This window comes from Bos indicus x Bos taurus, chromosome 10 (genome assembly GCF_003369695.1).
Source record: "Bos indicus x Bos taurus breed Angus x Brahman F1 hybrid chromosome 10, Bos_hybrid_MaternalHap_v2.0, whole genome shotgun sequence".
Taxonomy (NCBI): Eukaryota; Metazoa; Chordata; class Mammalia; order Artiodactyla; family Bovidae; genus Bos; species Bos indicus x Bos taurus.
Window position 1 is genome coordinate 68,730,838 of NC_040085.1, and position 20,486 is coordinate 68,751,323.

Below are 20,486 nucleotides of genomic sequence, written 5' to 3' on the forward strand. Positions count from 1 at the left end.
AAAGGGGTAAAAAGTGGAGGAAGCGTTAATTACTGATATTTTGAGCAGAAAGTATTCAACAACTTTGATATTCATTTAGTTTTGTGTGATCATCATATCCTTGGCTTCCATATGAGAGCTGACTCCTCTAGAACCTCTGCCCTCTATAAACATACCCTAATGTATCCATACCAAAAAGAAAGTTTTTTTAGTCCTCTCTCAATCAAAATGTTACATTTCAAAGAAAAGAAATAGATATCAATAACTATTCAGCGATGTTATTAATGTCATAAGTGAACAATACAAAAAAATAAAGGAAAAGAATAGAATGGGAAAGACTAGAGATCTCTTCAAGAAAATTAAAGATATCAAGAGAATATTACACACAAGGATGGGCATGATAAAGGACAGAAATGGTAAGGAACAGAAGCAGAAGAAATTAAGAAGTGACAAGAATACACAGAAGAACTATACAAAAAAGTTCTTAATGCCCAGATAACCAGGATAGTGTGGTCACTCACCTACAGCCAGACATCCTGGAGTGTGAAATCAGGTGGGCCTTAGGAAGCATAGTGGAGGTAATGGAATTCCCACTGAGCTATTTAAAATCACAAAAGATGATGCTGTTAAAGTGATGCACTCAATATGTCAGCAAATTTGGAAAACTCAGAAGTGGTCACAGGACAAGAAAAGGTCAGTTTTCATTCCAATCTCAAAGAAGGGCAATGCCAAAGAATGTTCAAACTACCACGCAATTGCACTCATTTCACACGGTAGCAAGGTAATGCTTCAAATCTTTCAAACTAGGCTTCAGCAGTATATGAACTGAGACCTTCCAGATGCACAAGCTAGGTTCAGCAAAGGCAGAGGAACCAGAAATCAAATTGCCAACATTCATTGGATTATAGAGAAAGCAAGTGAATTCCAGAAAAACATCTATTTCTGCTTCATTGACTATGCTAAGGCCTTGGGCTGTGTGGATCATAACAGACTGTGGGAAATTCTTAAAGAGATGGAAATAACAGACGACCTTACCTGTCTCCTGAGAAACTTGTATGCAGGTCAAGAAGCAACATTTAGAACCAGATATGGAATGACTTGTTCAAAATTGGGAAAGGAGTATGTCAAGGCTGTATATTGTCACCCTGCTTATTTAACATATATGCAGATTGTTGCTGCTGTTCAGTTGCCAAGCAGTGTCGAACTCTTTGCAACCCCATGGACTGCAGCACATCAGACTTCTCTGTTTCTCGCCATCTCCTGGAGTTTGCCCAAGTTCATGTCCATTGAATTGGTGATGTGATCCAACAGTCTCATCCTCTGTCACCCTCTTATCCTTCTGCTTTCAAACTTTCCCAGCTTCAGGGTCTTTTCTAATGAGTCAGCTCTTTGCATCCAGTGGCCAAAGTACTGGAGCTTCAGATTCAGCATCCATCCTTCCAAAGAGTATTCAGGGTTGATTTACTTTAAGATTGACTGGTTTGATCTCCTTGCATTCCAAAGGACTCTCCAAGAGTCTTCTCCAGAACCACAGTTCAAAAGCACCAATTCTTTGGTGCTCTGCCTTCTTTATTGTCCAGCTCTCACCTCCGTACATGACTATCAGAAAGACCATAGCCTCAACTATAGGATTCTTTGTCTGCAAAGTGATGTCCTTGCTTTTAACACACTCTAGTTTTGTCATAGCTTTCCTGCCAAGAAGCAATTGTCTTTTAATTTCATGGCTGCAGTCACCATTCAAAGTGATTTTAGAGCCCAAGAAGAGGAAATCAGTCACTACTTCCACCGTTTTTCCCTTCTATTTGCCATGAAATGATAGGACTGGATGCCATGATCTTGGTTTTTTTTTAATATTTAATTTTAAGCTGGCTTTTTCACTCTCAGTCACCCTCATAAGTGAAAGTGAAGTCACTCAGTCGTGTCCAACTCTGTGTGACCCCGTGGACTGTAGCCCACCAGGTTCCTCTGTCCATAGGATTTTCCAGGCAAGAGTACTGGAGTGGGTTGCCATTTCCTTCTCCAACCCTCATAAAAAGGCTCTTTAGTTTCTCTTCACCTTCTGCCAGTAGGGTGGTATCATCTACATGTCTGAGGTTGTTGACATTTCTCCCAGCAATCTTGATTCCTGCTTGTAACTCATTCAGTCTGACATTTCTCATGAGGTGCTATGCATATAAGTTAAATAAACAGGGTGACAATACATCATGTGAAATGCCAGACTCGATGAATCACAAGCTGGAATCAAGATTGCTGGAAGAAATATCAACAAACTCGTATATGTATATATGTGCTCTAATGGCAGAAAGTGAAGAGGAACTAAAGAGCCTCTTGATGAAGGTGAAAGAGGACAGTGAAAAGCTGGCTTTAAGTTTAACATTCAAAAAATAAAGATCATGGCATCTGGTCCCAACACTTCATGGCAAATAGATGGGTAAACAGTGGAAACAGTGACATATTTTATTTTCTGGGCTCCAAAATCACTGTGAATGGTGACTGCAACCATGAAATTAAAAGATGCTTGCTTCTGAAGAGGAAAGCTATCACAGACCTAGACAAGGTATTAAGCAGCAGAGACATAACTTTGTCAACAAAGGTCTGTATAAGCCATGGTCTTGCCAGTAGTTGTGTATGGATATGAGAGCTGGAGCATTAAGAATTCTGAGCACCACAAAACTGATGCTTTCAAATTGCAGTGCCAGAGAAGATTCTTAAGAAGCTTTGGATTGTAAGGAAATCAAACCAGCCAATCCTAACAGAAATCAACTCTGAATATTCATTGGAAGGACTGATGCTGAAGCTGAGGCTCCAATACTTTGGCCATCTGATGCAAACAGCTGACTCATAGGAAAAGATTCTGATGCTGGGAAAGATGTAAGGCAAATGGAGAAGAGGGCAGCAGAGAATGAGATGGTTAGATAGCATCACCAACTCAATGGACATGAGTTTGAGCAAACTCCAGGAGACAGTGGAGGACAGGGAAGCCTGGGGTGCTGCAGTTCATGGGGTCACAAAGAGTCACAGACAACTTAGCAACTGAACAACAACATTCAGTGACATTAAAAAATGCACCTCTTAAACTGGATTTCTTCAATTAGAAAAAAAATGTTGTATTCTCAAATAACAATCTTTATTATATATTCAGCCCTTACCTTTAATGCTTCAAGGGCTAGTGGCAGAACCATTTATGAATGTTTCCCCAAAATGAAAGTACTCTATTTCCCTGTGTATTATACATTCTACCCTTATGCTTCATAGACTGGGATAAACCTATAATGTTAGGGAAATAATAACATTTTTATATATTGATAGAATGAAGAAATATTAAGAAATCTCTTAAAAATAAAATTTTCTCCAATATTCTATCTAGATTTTATTTTCTATCTTTCACAAAACAGATACATCTTCTAATTCAAGCACACTTACCACTGGGGTTTAAAATTCAGTTTCAGATATGACTCTAATTTTATTACTTCTCCCATCACTACAATTTATCAGAGTAAAGGTATTATAAAAGTTTAAAATAACATTTTAAGCTAATTATTAATATCAAAAGATTTTTATTTGAACCCACTGCTTCATATGTTTGTAATGTGAAACTTTTCATTTACTAAACTAAATTCAAGACAATAATTTTCAACAAAGACTCAATTCAAACAAGTTCCATAAAATGCACATTTTATTCTGTATCATGAAAAAATATTCACATTTAAATAAAGTGGGAAAAAATGAAAGTTAATCCTCCCTGATGAAATACAGTTTATTGTGCTGAAACCCAGAATTCTTTGGGGTTAGAAACTTCCACCTGCCAATTCACTTTTTAAAAATGATTTTTTGAGAACAAATCTTAAGTAAAGTGATAATCACCATAAACTTCCCAGAAATAATTAAATTTTGATCACAAGCATTCAAAACATTTTCACACATTCTCTCAGCAATCAGTAATAAGTCAATAGTACATACAAAATTTCTGCATTACACACTGCAATACCTTTAAGTAGAAAACAATGATCTATTAAACATGAATTAATTTTGAACAGAACAAACTAGTACTGCTTAGCATATTAGGTATTAAAACATCACAAGAAGTTTTTGCATTTATTTCCTTGGCCAATACATAAATCAGTTGTTTCCAGTGAATTAACCTTTATAGATACAGACATTTTTAATACCCCAAATTCCCATTAGTATGGTTGCAGTGGCAAAAACATTTACAAATTTGCAAAAGTGAATTTCCATAGTAACATTAGTGTTTTAGTCAGGAATCTGCAGTATAATATACAAAACACTGCAACTAATGTAAACAAAGTCACTAGAGCATAGAATAGAACGAAATCTATAGTCTCTGATTTATCATAAATATGCACATTTTACTTTGTTTTGTCTGAGTACCAAGCACTTCTAGGAATCATTGCTTTTCCCATAAACTACAATGGACATTTAGGGTAGAAATAGATCTAAATTGGCTTCCAGTTTCAGTGCAGTAATAATCACATCGTTCTTAACATCAAATTCATGTTTTAGCTCACTTTAACTGTGAATAGAATCTAAGGAGGAAGATGACTGCTCAGTGGAAGATGGCAGTGCTGCCAATAAGATGGATGGGAACAAGACATCAAGACATTTTTACCCTCTTTGAAAAAGAACACTGAGAATCATAACATGAAAACATTTCTGAAGAGATCAAAAACCAATCTTTGCCACTATTTTTATAAATATGGAATATTTTAAATAATCTTGATTTTAAATGAAAGCACATTGGGCTTTTTTTTTTTAATAAACTGGCAATGCATGACTATGATACATTGTTATTAAATACCCAGGTCTATCGAAATATCTTTGATATGAATTTCAAAATGAATCTTGATCATGATTTTGCATAGTTGGCTAGCTGTTCTTCCTTTTTACCTCAATCACGGTCTCATCTAGGATCCTTCCCATCATACTTTGGTTGGAAAAAGTTGAAGAGCAAATGAGGGATTCATGATACAAACATCTCTGTGACCTAAGTATTGTTTATGTTGCCCTAATCACAAAGTCCAGTTTCCCAATAGAGAGCCTGACTGTGGAAGGAAAACATTAAATTTCATGTCACTGAAGAGGATTTAGCAGAGAAAGATAAATTATTTGGTAGTGAATGACTTCATTTAATTACTATGGATACTCAATATGGTTTATTTATGCATCAGTGTAGATATTTTCAGCTTGATTGGGCTCATCATTCAGCAGTCAGTGCATATGCATAAATGAGACAGTGATCAGATCCTCTTGGTTTTACTCCATGAAGAACCCAAGCAGCTAGGTACTTATAGGCCTCGGCTTCTCGGTTACAGCTAGAGGTTCTAAACGCAATTGATGGGGGAGCACTCATTTATATATGTATTAAAGCTATGGCACTCGAAAAACTTTCACATCACTTCCTGTGTTTCATTAAAGGTTCAACGATGCTTTTCGACAACATAAATTATCTATAAATAAATAAACATCTAAAAGCATCACACAGAGGAAAACACATTAAGAGGAAGGAACTGTTATTCCCACTCCTCTTTTTTTATTTCCTCAGTTATAACTCTGGCCCAGTTGCACTTTTAGGTCAACTATTCCTTGAACAAATATATTTAGATGTAGCACAAGTCATGGCCTTATTTCTATAGTAACACAGTGATAATGTAAAAGCCAGCGATGAAGTGAGCCGACTATAAAAGCTTTATGCAGTGTCATCGGGGCCCTCCCCAGTTGTTATGAAAAAGGTAGACTGATCTTTGCTATGGTTACCTCTCACTGTATTATCATCAAAGTGAAAACAAGATGGTTTGGGCCGAGGGTCCCAGAGTATAATGTAATACCTTGCTTTTCCTCCTTATACCAAAACATTAGCTTAAAAACATTTCAAAGGATAGAATAAATAAATCACATGAAGAAAATTAACATTTTTTTCATTAGAGAAAACTATTTAAACTCTCTGAAGTAAATAAACTTACAAAAAGTTAATTCAATTTGGAAATAATACAAATTGCTATTCTAAGCTGAAATAGTTCATTTGGATAATGCGTTTAGTAGTGGTTTGGCCAAGAAGCCAACAGTGGTATAATTAAAAAAAGAAAAGATCTGCATAATACACTTAGAACTCAGTGGGTCAAAATAAATTTTAAAAATAAAATATCCTATAGTCTCATTCAAATACCAATAATAAAAAATAAGAGATTATAGGCAAAGAAATTGAATATTTCTTGTTTTTCTTGAATATCATACATTACCTCTTTATGTTAAAATAAAGTTGGAAAAGGAAATATTAATACTAGTGACCACACTTGCTTCTTACTTATAACCACATTTGGCAACTTACCTCTACTGATATTTGTCAATTGTGGGGAGAAATAACGGAAAAGTTCATTATTAGGATGAGGCACTCTGTGCTTGCAACAGTTATGCGTTCAATCTCTGTCATTTATTCTAATCTACTATGGAAAATTTAAAAACTACATTTATATCATAGAGTGAAGTTTTAAAAATTATTTTAATTTTAGGAAACTTTTAAAGTACGTGTCTTGAAATATTTGAAATTTGTGGTTGGACTAGATAGCCCTTGCAATGACAATAGTTTGTAAAATAAAGTTTTCTCTCCAGGGTCTGCCTGCCTGTGTTAAAATCTCAATAGCTATGCTATCCTGACAAGCTTCCTCATCTACTCCACAGCCATGTATACATGATGATTAATGAAAGATTCAGACTTAGCTACCCCTTCTCATTGAGAAGGCTGCACATATTTACACAGAGCAGTCGATAAATGTAAAGCAATGTACACCATTAAAACTAAGGGAAGTCAAAAAAAGAAAAAAATTCTACATAAACTCACAAAAGTTGATCTTATTGTACCTGTAATCTTTGCCAAAGACCACGCTTACATCTCCATGCACTAAACTGCAATCTCCATTACATGCTTTGTAGATTTGTTCCAAATATGAAAATGCAAATCCTGATCTGCACTCCTGTGAAATCATGCAGTCTGGCATGACTATCCTACTTAAAACCTTACTCTATTTTTCTTCTGATCCTGTAGTCCCCCATGTATAACTTCTTGGTATGTTTTCTCAGACCAAGATGAGAAGAATTTTCCTATAATGTAAAATTAATATATATCAGCCCTCTAAAAAATAATAAACGTCATGCCATACTTGGAAGAGTCTTTATTACTGAAGTTGCTAACAACATTTAGGAAGTACCAGTTTACACTGAGAGCAAGCTGATTGAAACCATTTATTCACGTATGCAAATACATATGTAATAAGACTGTGAGTTGGAATGCCACAGGCCCATCACTGTAGATAAACATATGTTACTGCCCACTTAGCAAATAACTCATAAGGATTACAATGCATAGCAAAAAGTCATGGTCAGTGATGATCTATCTATCTATCCCCTTAAACCTTCTCTAATACTCCTTGAAAGTTTCAGACATTTATAACTACTCTTTCTTTAACTTGAGATATTGTGTCTGTTTTCAAAATAACACCAAATTCCTAACTTTTAATAGCAATTTTTAAATTCCGATTTGATGGAAAGATTAGAAAATCCAAAAAGAGATCTAAATACCTCTTGTAGTACATTAAAACTTCCCCTTTGTTTCTACGTGCTTTTGCTGTTTTCTTTGCTCAAAGGGTCATAGCAAACGTAATACAGCAGGTTTGAGTGTATCTCTTAGCTTGCAGGACTGTCTTTGCAGAATGAACAATCATTAAGAAAATGAATCTCATTTTTGAAAGTAAATTTTTACGTACTATAAGTAGCTTCTTTGAGTTATCGATATCACTAATCATAAATTATAACTTTAAAAAATTAAAACACTCTCATTAGGATACAACATGAGTAGTTCTCTAATGTAATTCAAATGGTTTTCCTTTTTTAAAACCGTTCTTTTTCCAATTCAAGATACACATTGAAAAACTGGTCATTGGAAAGGATTCTTTCATAGTTAAAAATTTTGGTATAAGAGCATCTACCTATGTGCAGCCACTATCTGGAGTTAAGTCATTATTTTTATACAAAAGGTTGAGGATGAAATATACCTTGAATACTCAATTTGTTTATATTTTCTCACAAAATTGAGAATTTCTGCTGAGCTATATGATTAAATAGAATAAGAAAAATCATAATATTTATATATGACTTTTTCTCTTATTTTTCTCTTCTTTTCTAAAAGTTCTTCATTCTTTTCATGTTTGATTAGTAGCTGTATATCCCCAGATAATTTTCAAATCTTATGTTCACATGTCAGTGACTTATGTCTTTTGCCACCGCTGTCTGACCAGAGAAGTCTTCTCTAAAACCTAGAATATTTAGAAAATGCATCTTGGCTGGTCTTCTATGAAAGAAAAAACAAAACAAAATGATAATTTGTCTTTAGTGTTATTTTCATCAAAGAGGAAGATGATTTTCCACTGACCTAACATCATCTTGATATAAGAAGAGGACAGTTCTTATCTTACGAATTACTGATTGGGAAACTGAAGCCCAGCTACACTAAAAAACAGCTAACCTGCCCATAGTTACTGTGATTATGACAAAGACACAGATTCTGAATCCAAGACAGAGCTCAGATATTCATCCTAGGATTGAATTCTAGTTTTCCAAAAAGTTGTTCTTTCTTCTCTCCCTTTCCATCTAGACCACAAGAGAAACACTCTTATACATAACAAAGTATGAAACTCAACATTCACGTGATTACAAATATTCCTATTTTAAAGTTATCCATGTATGGTATGTACATTCTAGACAAACTTTCTGATTACCTACATGAAATTTTGGAAAGGAGACATAGGATTACTTAAAAGATAACAATTTTACAAGATAGTAGCATTTATTAGGGATATGACAAATAATTTCACTAGTATCAGCCACTGCACACTTCATAAACAATCATTGCTCTGAAGACTAATTTAAAAATAAAGCTTTCTAGAAGAATTTAGTTATTTAAAATAGAACAAGTGAACCAAATCTCCTTAAAGTTAAGGACAGAAAACAGATTTTCATTTAGGCTCCAATAAGATTAGCTTTCAAAATGCACTTGATTTAGTGGTCATAATTAATATTCCTATTAAAGTGCTGGGTACTCTGGGAATATATATTTGTTCTTAAGAACAATTTAAAACCCCAAACTTTCTAAATCTCTTGCTCTGATCTACATAATTTTTTTTTAACTGAATACTTAGGACATCTGTGTTGCTATTGTTGTTCAGTTAGTAAGTCATGCCCAACTCTTTGCGACCCCATAGATCAGAGCCAGAGAATTAGAAAGGACATTTGTACTGCTATACTTAATGTAAGATGAAACCTGTGTCATCATCAAAAAATTTCCATTTTAACAATGAAGTCTGTGTCTCTATTCAACATCTATGCCCGGACCATTCTAAAGACTGTTTATGTCAATGTGGTACATGAACTGCTTTGAAATTGTCATCTGCCTTTTGTGTTCCTATTTGCCTTTATCATAAGCTCCTCTATTTACTAGATCAATGTAGTGCAATAATATCCTAATACAGACTGATAAAACTTGTCATCCTGATATGCAGCTCACATTTTTTTTGTTTGACTTCTGCTATCATGTTGCAACCACCTGTCCAGGGTACAGCATCTGATCTTATACATTATTATAAAAGAATATTGAAGATGTGTAAGGTGCTTTGGAAAATGTTCCAATTTTAAATACGTATCTATTTACTCCTATTATTACATTGTTCAGAAAGATAATAATAAAAATTTTATTCTGGATGCACCAAGAGCATCTATACAGTGTAAGAATGAAACATGCAGTCCTCTGGTCCCCTTAGAGAGAACCTACTGTCTATGTGCTGGTTGAGGCAACACAGAACATGATTGTATCATTATTGGACATATTAAAGTAAGCGATCACCCTTTACCCAAGTCTGAGTAAGTTTGACTGGAAAGAGTTGTGGAATCTGGGAACCTATAAGATTACTCTATATACAAGGTTTGCTGAACACATGCATTTCTGCTGAAAACAGCAGAGTGTATTCAGCACCACATCATGTCATGCACACAGGAACAGGGGTGGCTGGAAAGAATACTGTGATAACTGCACCATAAATAAGCAACTGATACTCTTCCCTCCTTTGTACTAAAGTAGTTTTAAGCCATATATTTCTTTTCCCAATACATGAACATCAATATTGTAGGTCAATTAGATGAAGTCACAGTTAGAACACAGTAAATATTAGCAACGCTAATAAGCAAAGGCATGGATTGCCAACTACAAACCACTCTGATGTTTCAGTTACTCATACTTTTACACCAACCGCTATTTCTGAAGCACGTGGCTAAAGTTAAACTAACCATTTCTGTACTCAGATTATTTTTTACCACTCACTTTTGAAAGCTTAGGCAAGTTTGTCTCAGACATGGTTAAATAGAAAATACCCTGAAATTCAATAAATATCAGAGGTCAAAGAAAAGTACCATCCTCATCATGAAAGCAGTGGAGTCCCACTTGCAACGTTGATTTCTTACACCATGATTACTTCATTGTCCTGTGCCTATGGTAGGTAGTTATTGTAGCATAGCATGAAGACGTGCTACCCTGAAAGCTTCCATTATGAGTAATGGAAGTTATGGGCACAAAAATAGGAAAATGGAACCCATGGCACATAACATCTGTCCTGAAATTCCTGGATTAAAGAGGCACATCTTGTGGGCATGCGAAGAAGCTCTAATAGAAATTCTAAAATATCAACTGTTTTTACAAATCACTTTGCTTTATACTTCTCCAGGCGGATGGTCGTAACTTGTCTTTTAGTTCTGTTGTTTTTGTTTGGGGATCCTGGGAGACAGTTTAAAAAGCTCATAAAAATGGGTACAATACATCAAAATATCTCTTGATTTTGCTATCACCTCGTGTATGTTAATATATATGTACAGATGGTCCAATAATATACAAACTACTGTTATATATTTTCAACTCAATGCAAACATTAACTGCCCTGCTTCCACTATTAAATGTCATTCATGCACCAATTTAAAAGTATGCCTCTCTGATCAACTTTATAAAATAAACTTTAGTCAAAAGAAATAAACTTTCCTAAGTTCTTACAAATGAATGTGCATTTTATTCTCAATACATAGCATTTGAGAGTGTAGCTATACACGATCTTCTGTTACTTTTTTTTTTAATTGATAATAGGCACTTTCTAAGAAGAGGATTTGTGGCCCAAAAGACTCTGAAATTTGGTCTTTAGTACCCTCCTTTCATAAGCAGATCTGCCTGAGCCTCAATTGTATCAACTCAGCAGAAGTCCAGCAATAGAACCCTGTGCAAAAAAAGCTTTAGAAAATTGTAACTAGAATAATATTATAGAAAAGCAGTTGTCTGAGTTGAACAACTTAACATCTACTTTTTAGTGTTGTTTTTTTTTTTCCTAACCACATTTCATGTAGTACCTCTACAAGCAGTAAGAATCGGGTGTGAGCAATTCTGTATCTGTGCTTCATTCTTTCTAAGTCACAAATATGCTACAAAACTTATCTTTTTATATTCTTTTTTATTTTATGTTATTCTAGTTAAATTTTGTATATGTTAAATATTGTCTGCTTGGTTTTCTTTTGCTAAGAACCTTTCAAGTTCACCTTTGAGCAAGTTAAAAATAAAATTTAGAACATTCATCACCTTTGGAAAATCAGCATCTCTAACATAAATGGTTAAAAAGACCCTTTTACCCTGTGGTGCAGTATTTCTATAATAATATACACGATATTAATAGTTCAGTATTTATGGGGTTGAAAAACATGAGCTTATAAGATGGTGGCTGTTACCCAAGATGAAGGGAGTAGGGATATCCTTACATAAGAGTTAATGATTACTATCTAAGTAAATGTTGAACAAGGAGAGGTACAGTTGAGCAAAAATGCAATTCATGCACAAACCCAAGTAGTAAGTTCCATATCCCACGTCGATGTCTGACTGAGGCAACAAAACAGTTATTTCAACGGAGCAAATACTGCCTGTTGTGGAAAATAGCCTAATACTATGTTACAGAAAAATATCCTATGGAATGAAATCATAAAATGGCACTAATAGTTTAAAAGGTTGAATGATTCCTTGGCGTTAATTTATAATTTTAACTTAACAGAAGAGTGAGGAAATGACAGATCAGTATACTCAGCCTGAGATCAAATTTGTCATGGCAACATTGGCAGGTTGGACCCTGATTCTTCAACTATTACACTGCCTTGGTTAACAAAAATCATACTTTTAAAAATTACAGAATAGAGATTATAAATAAATGTAAATTGTGCATGCAGTCAACTGCATAATATACAAGCAATGTCTACTTTTTAATAATTATCTTCTTTGGCAGGCCAGAATCCAGCTGGACATGCAATATTTACACATCAAAATCCATATTGTGTTCATCATATTGAAAGCAAGTGAAAATATATATATATATGTATATACTGTATATATACACATATGTATATAGATGTATATACTGTTTTTAATATATTAACAAATATATATGTATATATATATTAAAAGTGGATTTCATCTTTGTCAGATTCAGGTGACTCAGGCCTTGAAACACTAAAAATATCCTGACAGGGTATTTGAGGAGGTACTTGGAGAGGCATTTGGGATTTTGGAGAAGAGATTGGGGGTGCACTTTTCTCTGAGAGTATTTTTAAGATTTCTGCCACCTGCTTCTCCAGGGCAGTCATTCTGCAGCTTAGCAGCTGAATGTCCTCTTTGAGTTCATGTTTGACTTCCTGCAGTGTGGTCTGTAAGGCCTGCTCGGGGATGGGATAAAAGGGGTGTTTGGCATCAGCCTGGATGGGGCTGTGCTCTAATGGGCTTCGTGCCTCCCCAGCCTTATCCAAACGAAGGTCACTTTTTGTAATCCCACTGTCACAGGAATCCGTTTTCCTTAATGGGTTTTTGGTGACACTGTTCTCTGAGTCACTGCCCTTGGGGTCCTCGGACAATAGCCCCATCGACTCAGCTTTAGTGACGTTATTCCAGTCTTCCTTCTTCTCCTCATGGGTTCCCATATTATTCTTGAGTCGCAGCCACCCTTTCCCATTTCCATTCTTCATTCTTATGGGGCTGTTGACTTTGAGACATTTGGGGTCAGCGCCACCACTGGGCTTGAGTTCCATGGCATCGCGGTTGTTTTGCTTGAGGGACTCGCTGGTTTTCACGTAGGCCAGAGACGTCTGAATGGGTGTGATCTGCGACACGGTGACCACACTGGTGCCGGTGATGGGCGCTCCATTCTGTAAGGAGCGGCTTTCTACCTGCAGCTGGTTCCGCTCGGGGTCACTCTGCGTTGACCCCTGATTCCGCAGCTCCTTCTGCTGCTTGAATTTCTGGAAGAGCTTTCTTACCGGATGGTCCACGGGGATGCTGAGGGTGACCTCATTCTTTTGCCTGAGGCGCTCCTCCTCTTCTTTCTTCACATCACTGATTTTGCGGAAAATGATCTGTGGAGGGGCAGAAAGATTAAAAACTTGACTATAGAAACAGATGACTTAATACTTGTGTGACAAGATACCAGGTGTATTCTGTTTTCCAAAGGAAACTCTTGAAGATAGGGCAAGCAAGACCACTTCTGAAGGGAAAAATAGTCCAGTGCCAGTTAACAGGTACAGTACACTTGAAATTAGACATAGAAACACTGACTAAACTTGCTCAGCTCATTTTGTCCCACTTCCTTGCATATCAGAGGGGGAATGTAGTTAAGAAACAACTAAATAGAGCTATTTGCTTTCTTGTTCACATTCCCATTTCACAGAAAATAGACAAATACATAAATATAAACATCTATTAATATGTTAGTATATATGTATATTCATACATGTATACATGCATGTGCAAGAAAACATATTTATCTCTTTGCAATATATCACTATTTCATGTAAGTTTTTCTTTTTTCTTTTTGATCATATTAATATGATTGAAACCCCTTCGTAATGTCATCCTCTGTTTAGAGGTCAAATAATAAGAGTTCTAAGCTATAAAAATACTGAAAATTTAGGCAGTCTACCGACATATCACTGTGAGTTGGATAGAAGGAGGGATTAAATTTATTTAGGTGGCTCTGAGGCTAGAACAAGGATTTATATATAGAAGCTTCGGGAAGGTAAATACCAGGTCAGTATACAAACTTTATTTCAAACTACTACGCATTAACTGATTACACTGCCTCAAAAACTCATGAAATTCACACCACTGAAATATTCGAACAGAAATAAGAACATTGTCCATGTAATACTTTCACTGAGTAGGAGGCTAGACTCTTCAAATTCCAATATTTTAAAAATTCAAATGTAAAGTTAAATACATAGTACATGCAGGATTAGATGAGCACTCTCAAATATAAGTAAGCATAGATTTTATTAAAAATGTATTTTGAAAATAATATTGTGAAGTTACAACTCCATCAAGAAAAATACAAAAGACTGACTATGTAAGAAATTATTACCACTTATATTATCAGAGTCAGAGGTGAATTTGGAAAGTGCAAGATTTTTTACTCTAAAGAACAAAATAACTACAGATGAGGGTTATAAGGAATATTCACAAGGGAGTTACATTAGTGTGCTTTCAGAATCAGATAATTTTATGATGCTAGCAAAATTACTTGCCTCTATCACCCTCTCTTATTAAGCTGTTGGTTGGATTAGAACTACATGTGAAGTATATAGTCTCTCTCATGTAATAGACTCTCAGAATACGTTGATTATCTCCCTTGAACTCTCATAAAACACTTTCTGTTTGAAACCATTTTCATCACCTCTGTCTCCGTATAGTCATTGATCTTATGCTAGAACCAATACTAGTGATGATCACTGTAAACAGAGAAGTCAGGGAGAGGAGAGGCAATTCTCCCTATAAAAGCACATTTTCTAAATTGATATTGATGCACTAAATATAGCTTATCAAGAAGTAATAATTCATATTTTAAAATAAATATTCTCTAAATTCAGTAACTGTCTATAAAGACCAGCATATTTTCCCTTCTCTACTAGTACACGAAATAGATCTTTTTGAAAAATGTAATTCTAATCTCTTTAGTCTGACATCAAAGCTCCAGCAGTTTAATAAGAAGTCTTTCAAAGGGTTGACATATTTCTCATGCTTCCTAGGTAAATAAGGCTTGTTCTAAACTTCAAGATATTAACACTTTTTGAGACCAGACAAATCTAAACATGGAAATGAAGATACTCTATTCCTGGATCATTCCCTTTCGTTGTAAATGCAGTTACTTTGATTCTATGAACTGACATAAAGGGACTAATGTAAACGGTGGGTCACATCCTTCTTCCCACTGGACTCCAGCCTGGTTTGTTTTTAACTGTAGTTACTTAGACTTGGAAAGACATAGCCTTGGTGAGGGGTGGTAACTGAGATTACCCTTCACATTTTGGGGGTGGGGAAATGCATCTAAGTCAAATGAACAGTGGAGGAGGGCAAGGCTTGGTACACAGGGATGTCAGATAAAATACAACACATCCATGCAATATTTAGGACACACTAAAAAATCATACATTATTTATCTGAATGGGATAAATTTATACTGCCATGTGAGGTTCACAGATGAAAGATGTGGGGTTCCTGGAGACTGAGAATCTGTGGGCATCTTAGGCCATACTTTAAATTTTCAATACAATGGCTAATAATTGCTTATAGTTATTGTGTGCTTACCAAATTTGGGATGCTTTGTGATTTAAGGATGTAATATGCCCAAGTAAAACATCAGTTTAAAAAAATAAGCCTTCTTTCTCCAGTTTCCCTTACCAGCCAGGCCCTCTCCATCAACCAAAAACCAACAAAGGCCTTTGACACAGCTACCACTAAGTGGAGAACAAAGACTCCTAATGCCATACTACTGAGTACAAGGGGAGTTCTGTGACAGGGCCAGGCTGCCACTCTGCATCAAGGGACAAATAAAATAGAACTGGGTTGGCATATTTTGTCACCAAAAAGATGTAAAAGGAAATGAGAAAAAGAAAGAATGAGGTTTTGTATATGAAAAACAGAATCCAAAGAATTCATACTTGGATTTAATCAACTATTTAGCATAAACAGACTTGTAAGTCAAAGCTCACTTTAAAAAAAAAAACAAACAACTTTTAAATTGAATGGAGTTTCCTGAATGAGACTAAATTTATCTATTTTGACTGTAGAACAGAAATTATGACTTTTTCAAAAATGCTTATCAAAAATACTTATTAAAAAAGAGGTCACTTCTACAAGTGTATTATCTCATTTAACTGTCATTACTCCTCTATGAGATAGGTCCTATTATTCTCATGTTACAGAAAAGCAGACTGAAGCAAAAAAGTTTAAATGGTTTGCAGTAAGTCACACAGCTAGTAAATGGCCAGGGTACAAATCCATGGAGTCAGATCCCAAACAGTTAACCATTACAGTCTAATGCAGTTCTTCAGGATAACTTTGACAGCACCTCCTGTACCTGTGAAAACCCAGACAGGTGAGTGGATGAAGTAGGGAGTGATGCAGCAGTTTAACATCCAAAAGGCAACCCTTCACAGAGCATTTGCCATGACGAACCATCCCTCAAAGTGGTGAAATTAATAAACAATTGAAGCTCTGTGCTTGTTGAATAAGTAGAGTTGACAAACACTTGCTGAGTAGAATCAAGTTCAAGTTTTTGACCCACAGATCAATCTTTAAAGAACCTGAGTAAGAATCCTTGAACTGTAAGAATAGAATAACATCCATTAAGAATGTATTTTCTGGCTGATGACAAAGCAAAACTTTCCTAATGCGAGGTATGAGAATATAGGCCCTGAAAATTAAAAAAAAAATTACAGAGGTGTCACAACCAGTTGGCCTATGTCTTATGTGCAAAGCCTGATAGACTTTGCTATGACTTATAAAAAATGTGTTATACAACAAATAAGAAAATAAAGTCACCATATTTCAAAAACATTAAATGTAGTAACATTAAATATAATAAATGCTCAGAGTTTGAAGATAATTTTATGACTCTAAACCCCAACTTTCAATAACAACATGTTTTTATTACAAAGAAGACATTTCATCATAAAAAATAGGATGAAAATTATTCTACATTACCATTACAAGCATGAATATTCTCATATAAATTATCTCAGTCCATGCTGAATCTTTCCTTCTAAAGAAGTGCTTCTTACCTTTAACGTTTTAATCATGTAGAATAAAATGGTTTAAATTCATAAGGAAGAGAAAGATTGATAATTTTTAGTTAGTTAAACCTTCAAAACAGTGTGTTTTTATTTTAGATTAAAATAATCTGCAGGCTACTTTTTGGCATTGAAAGAATCTTCAAATAATAAGAGTTTTCATTATCCAATTGATTCTTACATTGGCAATGTGTCATACAGAAAGTAAAAAATTTCCTATTAATTCAATAATTCAATACATAAGCTATATACATTAATTCTGCCAAATGATAACATAAAATTATGATTATTTTCCCTTAGAAAACAAAGATTTAAAAGCAAAATCCCCCAAAACATTATTTTAAAAAATAATTAAAGGATCTGAGTGAAGTTCAGAGGAGATCAACTTATATTAGAATTAAATCGTGTAAAGAAACAACTTGGATTAAAATAAATCAGCTTTTAAAAATGCAATATTTGCTTTTTTCTTTAGGAACCTTGAGCAAGAGGTTCCTACAACCTCTTGCACCATGTCTATCTTTTGCTGAATGGCAAGTCAAATTGCTAATAAACACTAAAAAATTAAGGACAGAATTAGAAAAGAAAAATCACAAATCAGACTATGATTAGAGCCACACATTTATTGGTAGAATGCACAATAGCCTGTACTGTTTCTATGAGTAAAAGGGTTTATTTCATTTAAGCTTTTCTTCTCCTTGCTTCATTATGTTCTGTGGAGCCCATGCTGGAAGGTTTAATTTATTTAAATGATAAAAGCTTCTTAAACTTGACAGGGAACATGGCCAACTGAGCTTTCCACTTCAAAAGTAGGACATTTGATAATAAAAAGGGATATCAAAATTGAATAATTTGAATGTGTACTGAACTTTGAAATCCAATAAAAGCAAGGGGGAAAAAAGGGTTAGAATCATTTATTTAATGACACGGATTTAGTATTATGTAATTTGGAGGATAGAGGTATACTCTCTGAAATGGCTCATCACTTCCCAGATCTGTGAATCTACAGAATTGACTAGGAATTTATAGCTACTTATACAATCAAACACCAGCTCCAGATTATCTGACTGTCTTTAAGGACTTAGTTGTTTTGGTGCTTTGGTTCCTTTTACTGTTTCTATGAACTTAGTCACTAATTCTAACTCTAGTCTTTTCAACCATTCCAACCTGAACTAATACAACAAAGAAGCACTTAGCAATCACTATTGCGTGTATATCAGATGCTATAAACTTTTTTTAACAAAGGCCACAGTGACAGAGCTGGGGCAGGTGACCATGTGTGACTGAAGGATAACAATGATACACCATACTCTGATTTGAAATATGGCTGCCTTGCTTCATTCAACCATTCATAGGCTCTTCCAGGGCAAGGAATGTGTTATAGATCTAGTTCAGCCCTGTAGGTCCTAAATGAGCTTTGAGGAATTAATTAATTAAGTGATTAATACAAAGAAAAAGGAAGGAAGGGAGGTGAGTAGAAAGGAAAAAATAAGGAAATGAGAGAAAAAGAAAATTGTTTGATTTTGTTAATGTGTTGGGAAATGCCTAATACGAATAGATGTAGTTAATAAGATGCAAATGCAGGACATTCTCAGAGAAGGCAATGGTACCCCACTCCAGTACTCTTGCCTGGAAAATCCCATGGACTGAGGAGCCTGGTGGGCTGCAGTCCCTGGGGTCACTAAAGTCGGACATGACTGAGCGACTTCACTTTCACTTTTCACTTTCATGCATTGGAGAAGGAAATGGCAACCCACTCCAGTGTTCTTGCCTGGAAAATCCCAGGGACGGGGAGCCTGGTGGCTGCCGTCTACGGGGGTCGCACAGAGTTGGAGACGACTGAAGTGACTTAGCAGCAGCAGCAGCAACAGCAGGACATTCTAGACTTAACTGATATAATTATGCATTTCTATTACTAAAGTTTTTTCATTAAAAAAATATAAAAGCAGGAAGCCGAAGTCTTCAAAACCAAGAATATAGCTAATCCAAGGTAAAGCTGGCAAAGTTTAGACTCAGTCTCAAATATTGCAATAATCCATGATTTGTCTTCCCTGTCTCAGTTTCTACCTTTATTTCCCTTTATTCCATTCTTTACTATTATATATCAAACATGATAGTGTCCCACACACAAAAATCACAGAGTAAAATCAAAGCTCTTTAATGCAGTCAGCAAGCCTACAGTGGTTAGTTAACCTTCTTTTCCAACTTCTGTTTTCCTTCACTCTCACTTGACCTTCACACACCAGCTACTGAATCAATTCGAGATCTAGAATCTAACACTGCACATAGTGTTCTCTCTCCTCCTCCTCACCTGCTGGGGAGCTCCCACTTATCCTTTAATCCTCAGCTCACTCTGCTCGTCTTTATGAGTCAGGACCAGCTAAACAATGTGCTTTTTTTTTTTTTTTTAGTTGCTCAGTCATGTCCAACTCTGTGACCCTATTGGCTGTAGCCCACCAGGCTCCTCTGTCCATGGGGATTCTCCAGGCAAGAATATTGGAGTGGGTTTTCATGCCTTCCTCCAGGGGATCAAGCCAGGGATTGAACCCAGGTCTCCTGCACTACAGGCATATTCTTTACCATCTGAGCCACCAGGGAAGCCCGGCTATACAATATGTAGGGCCAAATACAACATAAAAATTCAGGGCCTCTAATATCATACTTAATGGTAAAATACTGAAAGCTCTTTCAAGAGTTCAGGAAAGAAACAGGTACATACCATCTTGCCACTCCTATTCATCACGGTGCTAAAGCTAATAGTCACGGAAATTGTCAAGAAAATGAAATAAAAGACATCCAGAATGAAGAATTAAAACCATCTCTATTTGGAGATGACATGATTAGGTACACAGAAAATCCTAAGGAATCCACTACAATTGTGCATGCATGCACACATACATAAACATACAGACAAAAAAAATAGTAGAGCTAATAAAGGACTTCAGCAAAAATGCAGGATACAAAATCAATAAAAAGTTAGTTGTATTTCTATACTAGTAATGAATGATCTAAAAATAAAACTAAGAAAATAATGTCAGAAGACAACATCAAAGAAAATAGAATATTTAGGAAAAATTTTAACAAAAGAAACACAGGACTTATATACAAAAACTATAAAACATTGTTCAAATAAATTAAAGATCCAAATCAATAGATATTCATGTTTATAAACTGAAAGACTAAATATTGTTAGCATGACAATATACCCCAAATTCATCTGTAGATTTAATTCCTAAATTGATTAGGAATTAAAATACAAATTTTATTTTTCAGGAACTGACAAGCTGACCCTAAAATATAGGTGGAAATGTGAGGGA

At 35.2% G+C, this 20,486-nt stretch overlaps 1 protein-coding gene across 1 annotated transcript in view; it reads right to left on the reverse strand.

Moving 5' to 3' along the window:
* Positions 1-3,637: 3,637 nt before the first annotated feature.
* Positions 3,638-20,486, reverse strand: part of KCNH5 (potassium voltage-gated channel subfamily H member 5) — a 393,607-nt gene continuing 376,758 nt past the window's right edge. Inside the window, exon 11 of the mRNA XM_027554270.1 lies at positions 3,638-13,464. Coding sequence (XP_027410071.1) covers positions 12,517-13,464 — 948 coding nt within the window. The 3' untranslated portion in view covers positions 3,638-12,516. The remainder of the gene's footprint in view (positions 13,465-20,486) is intronic.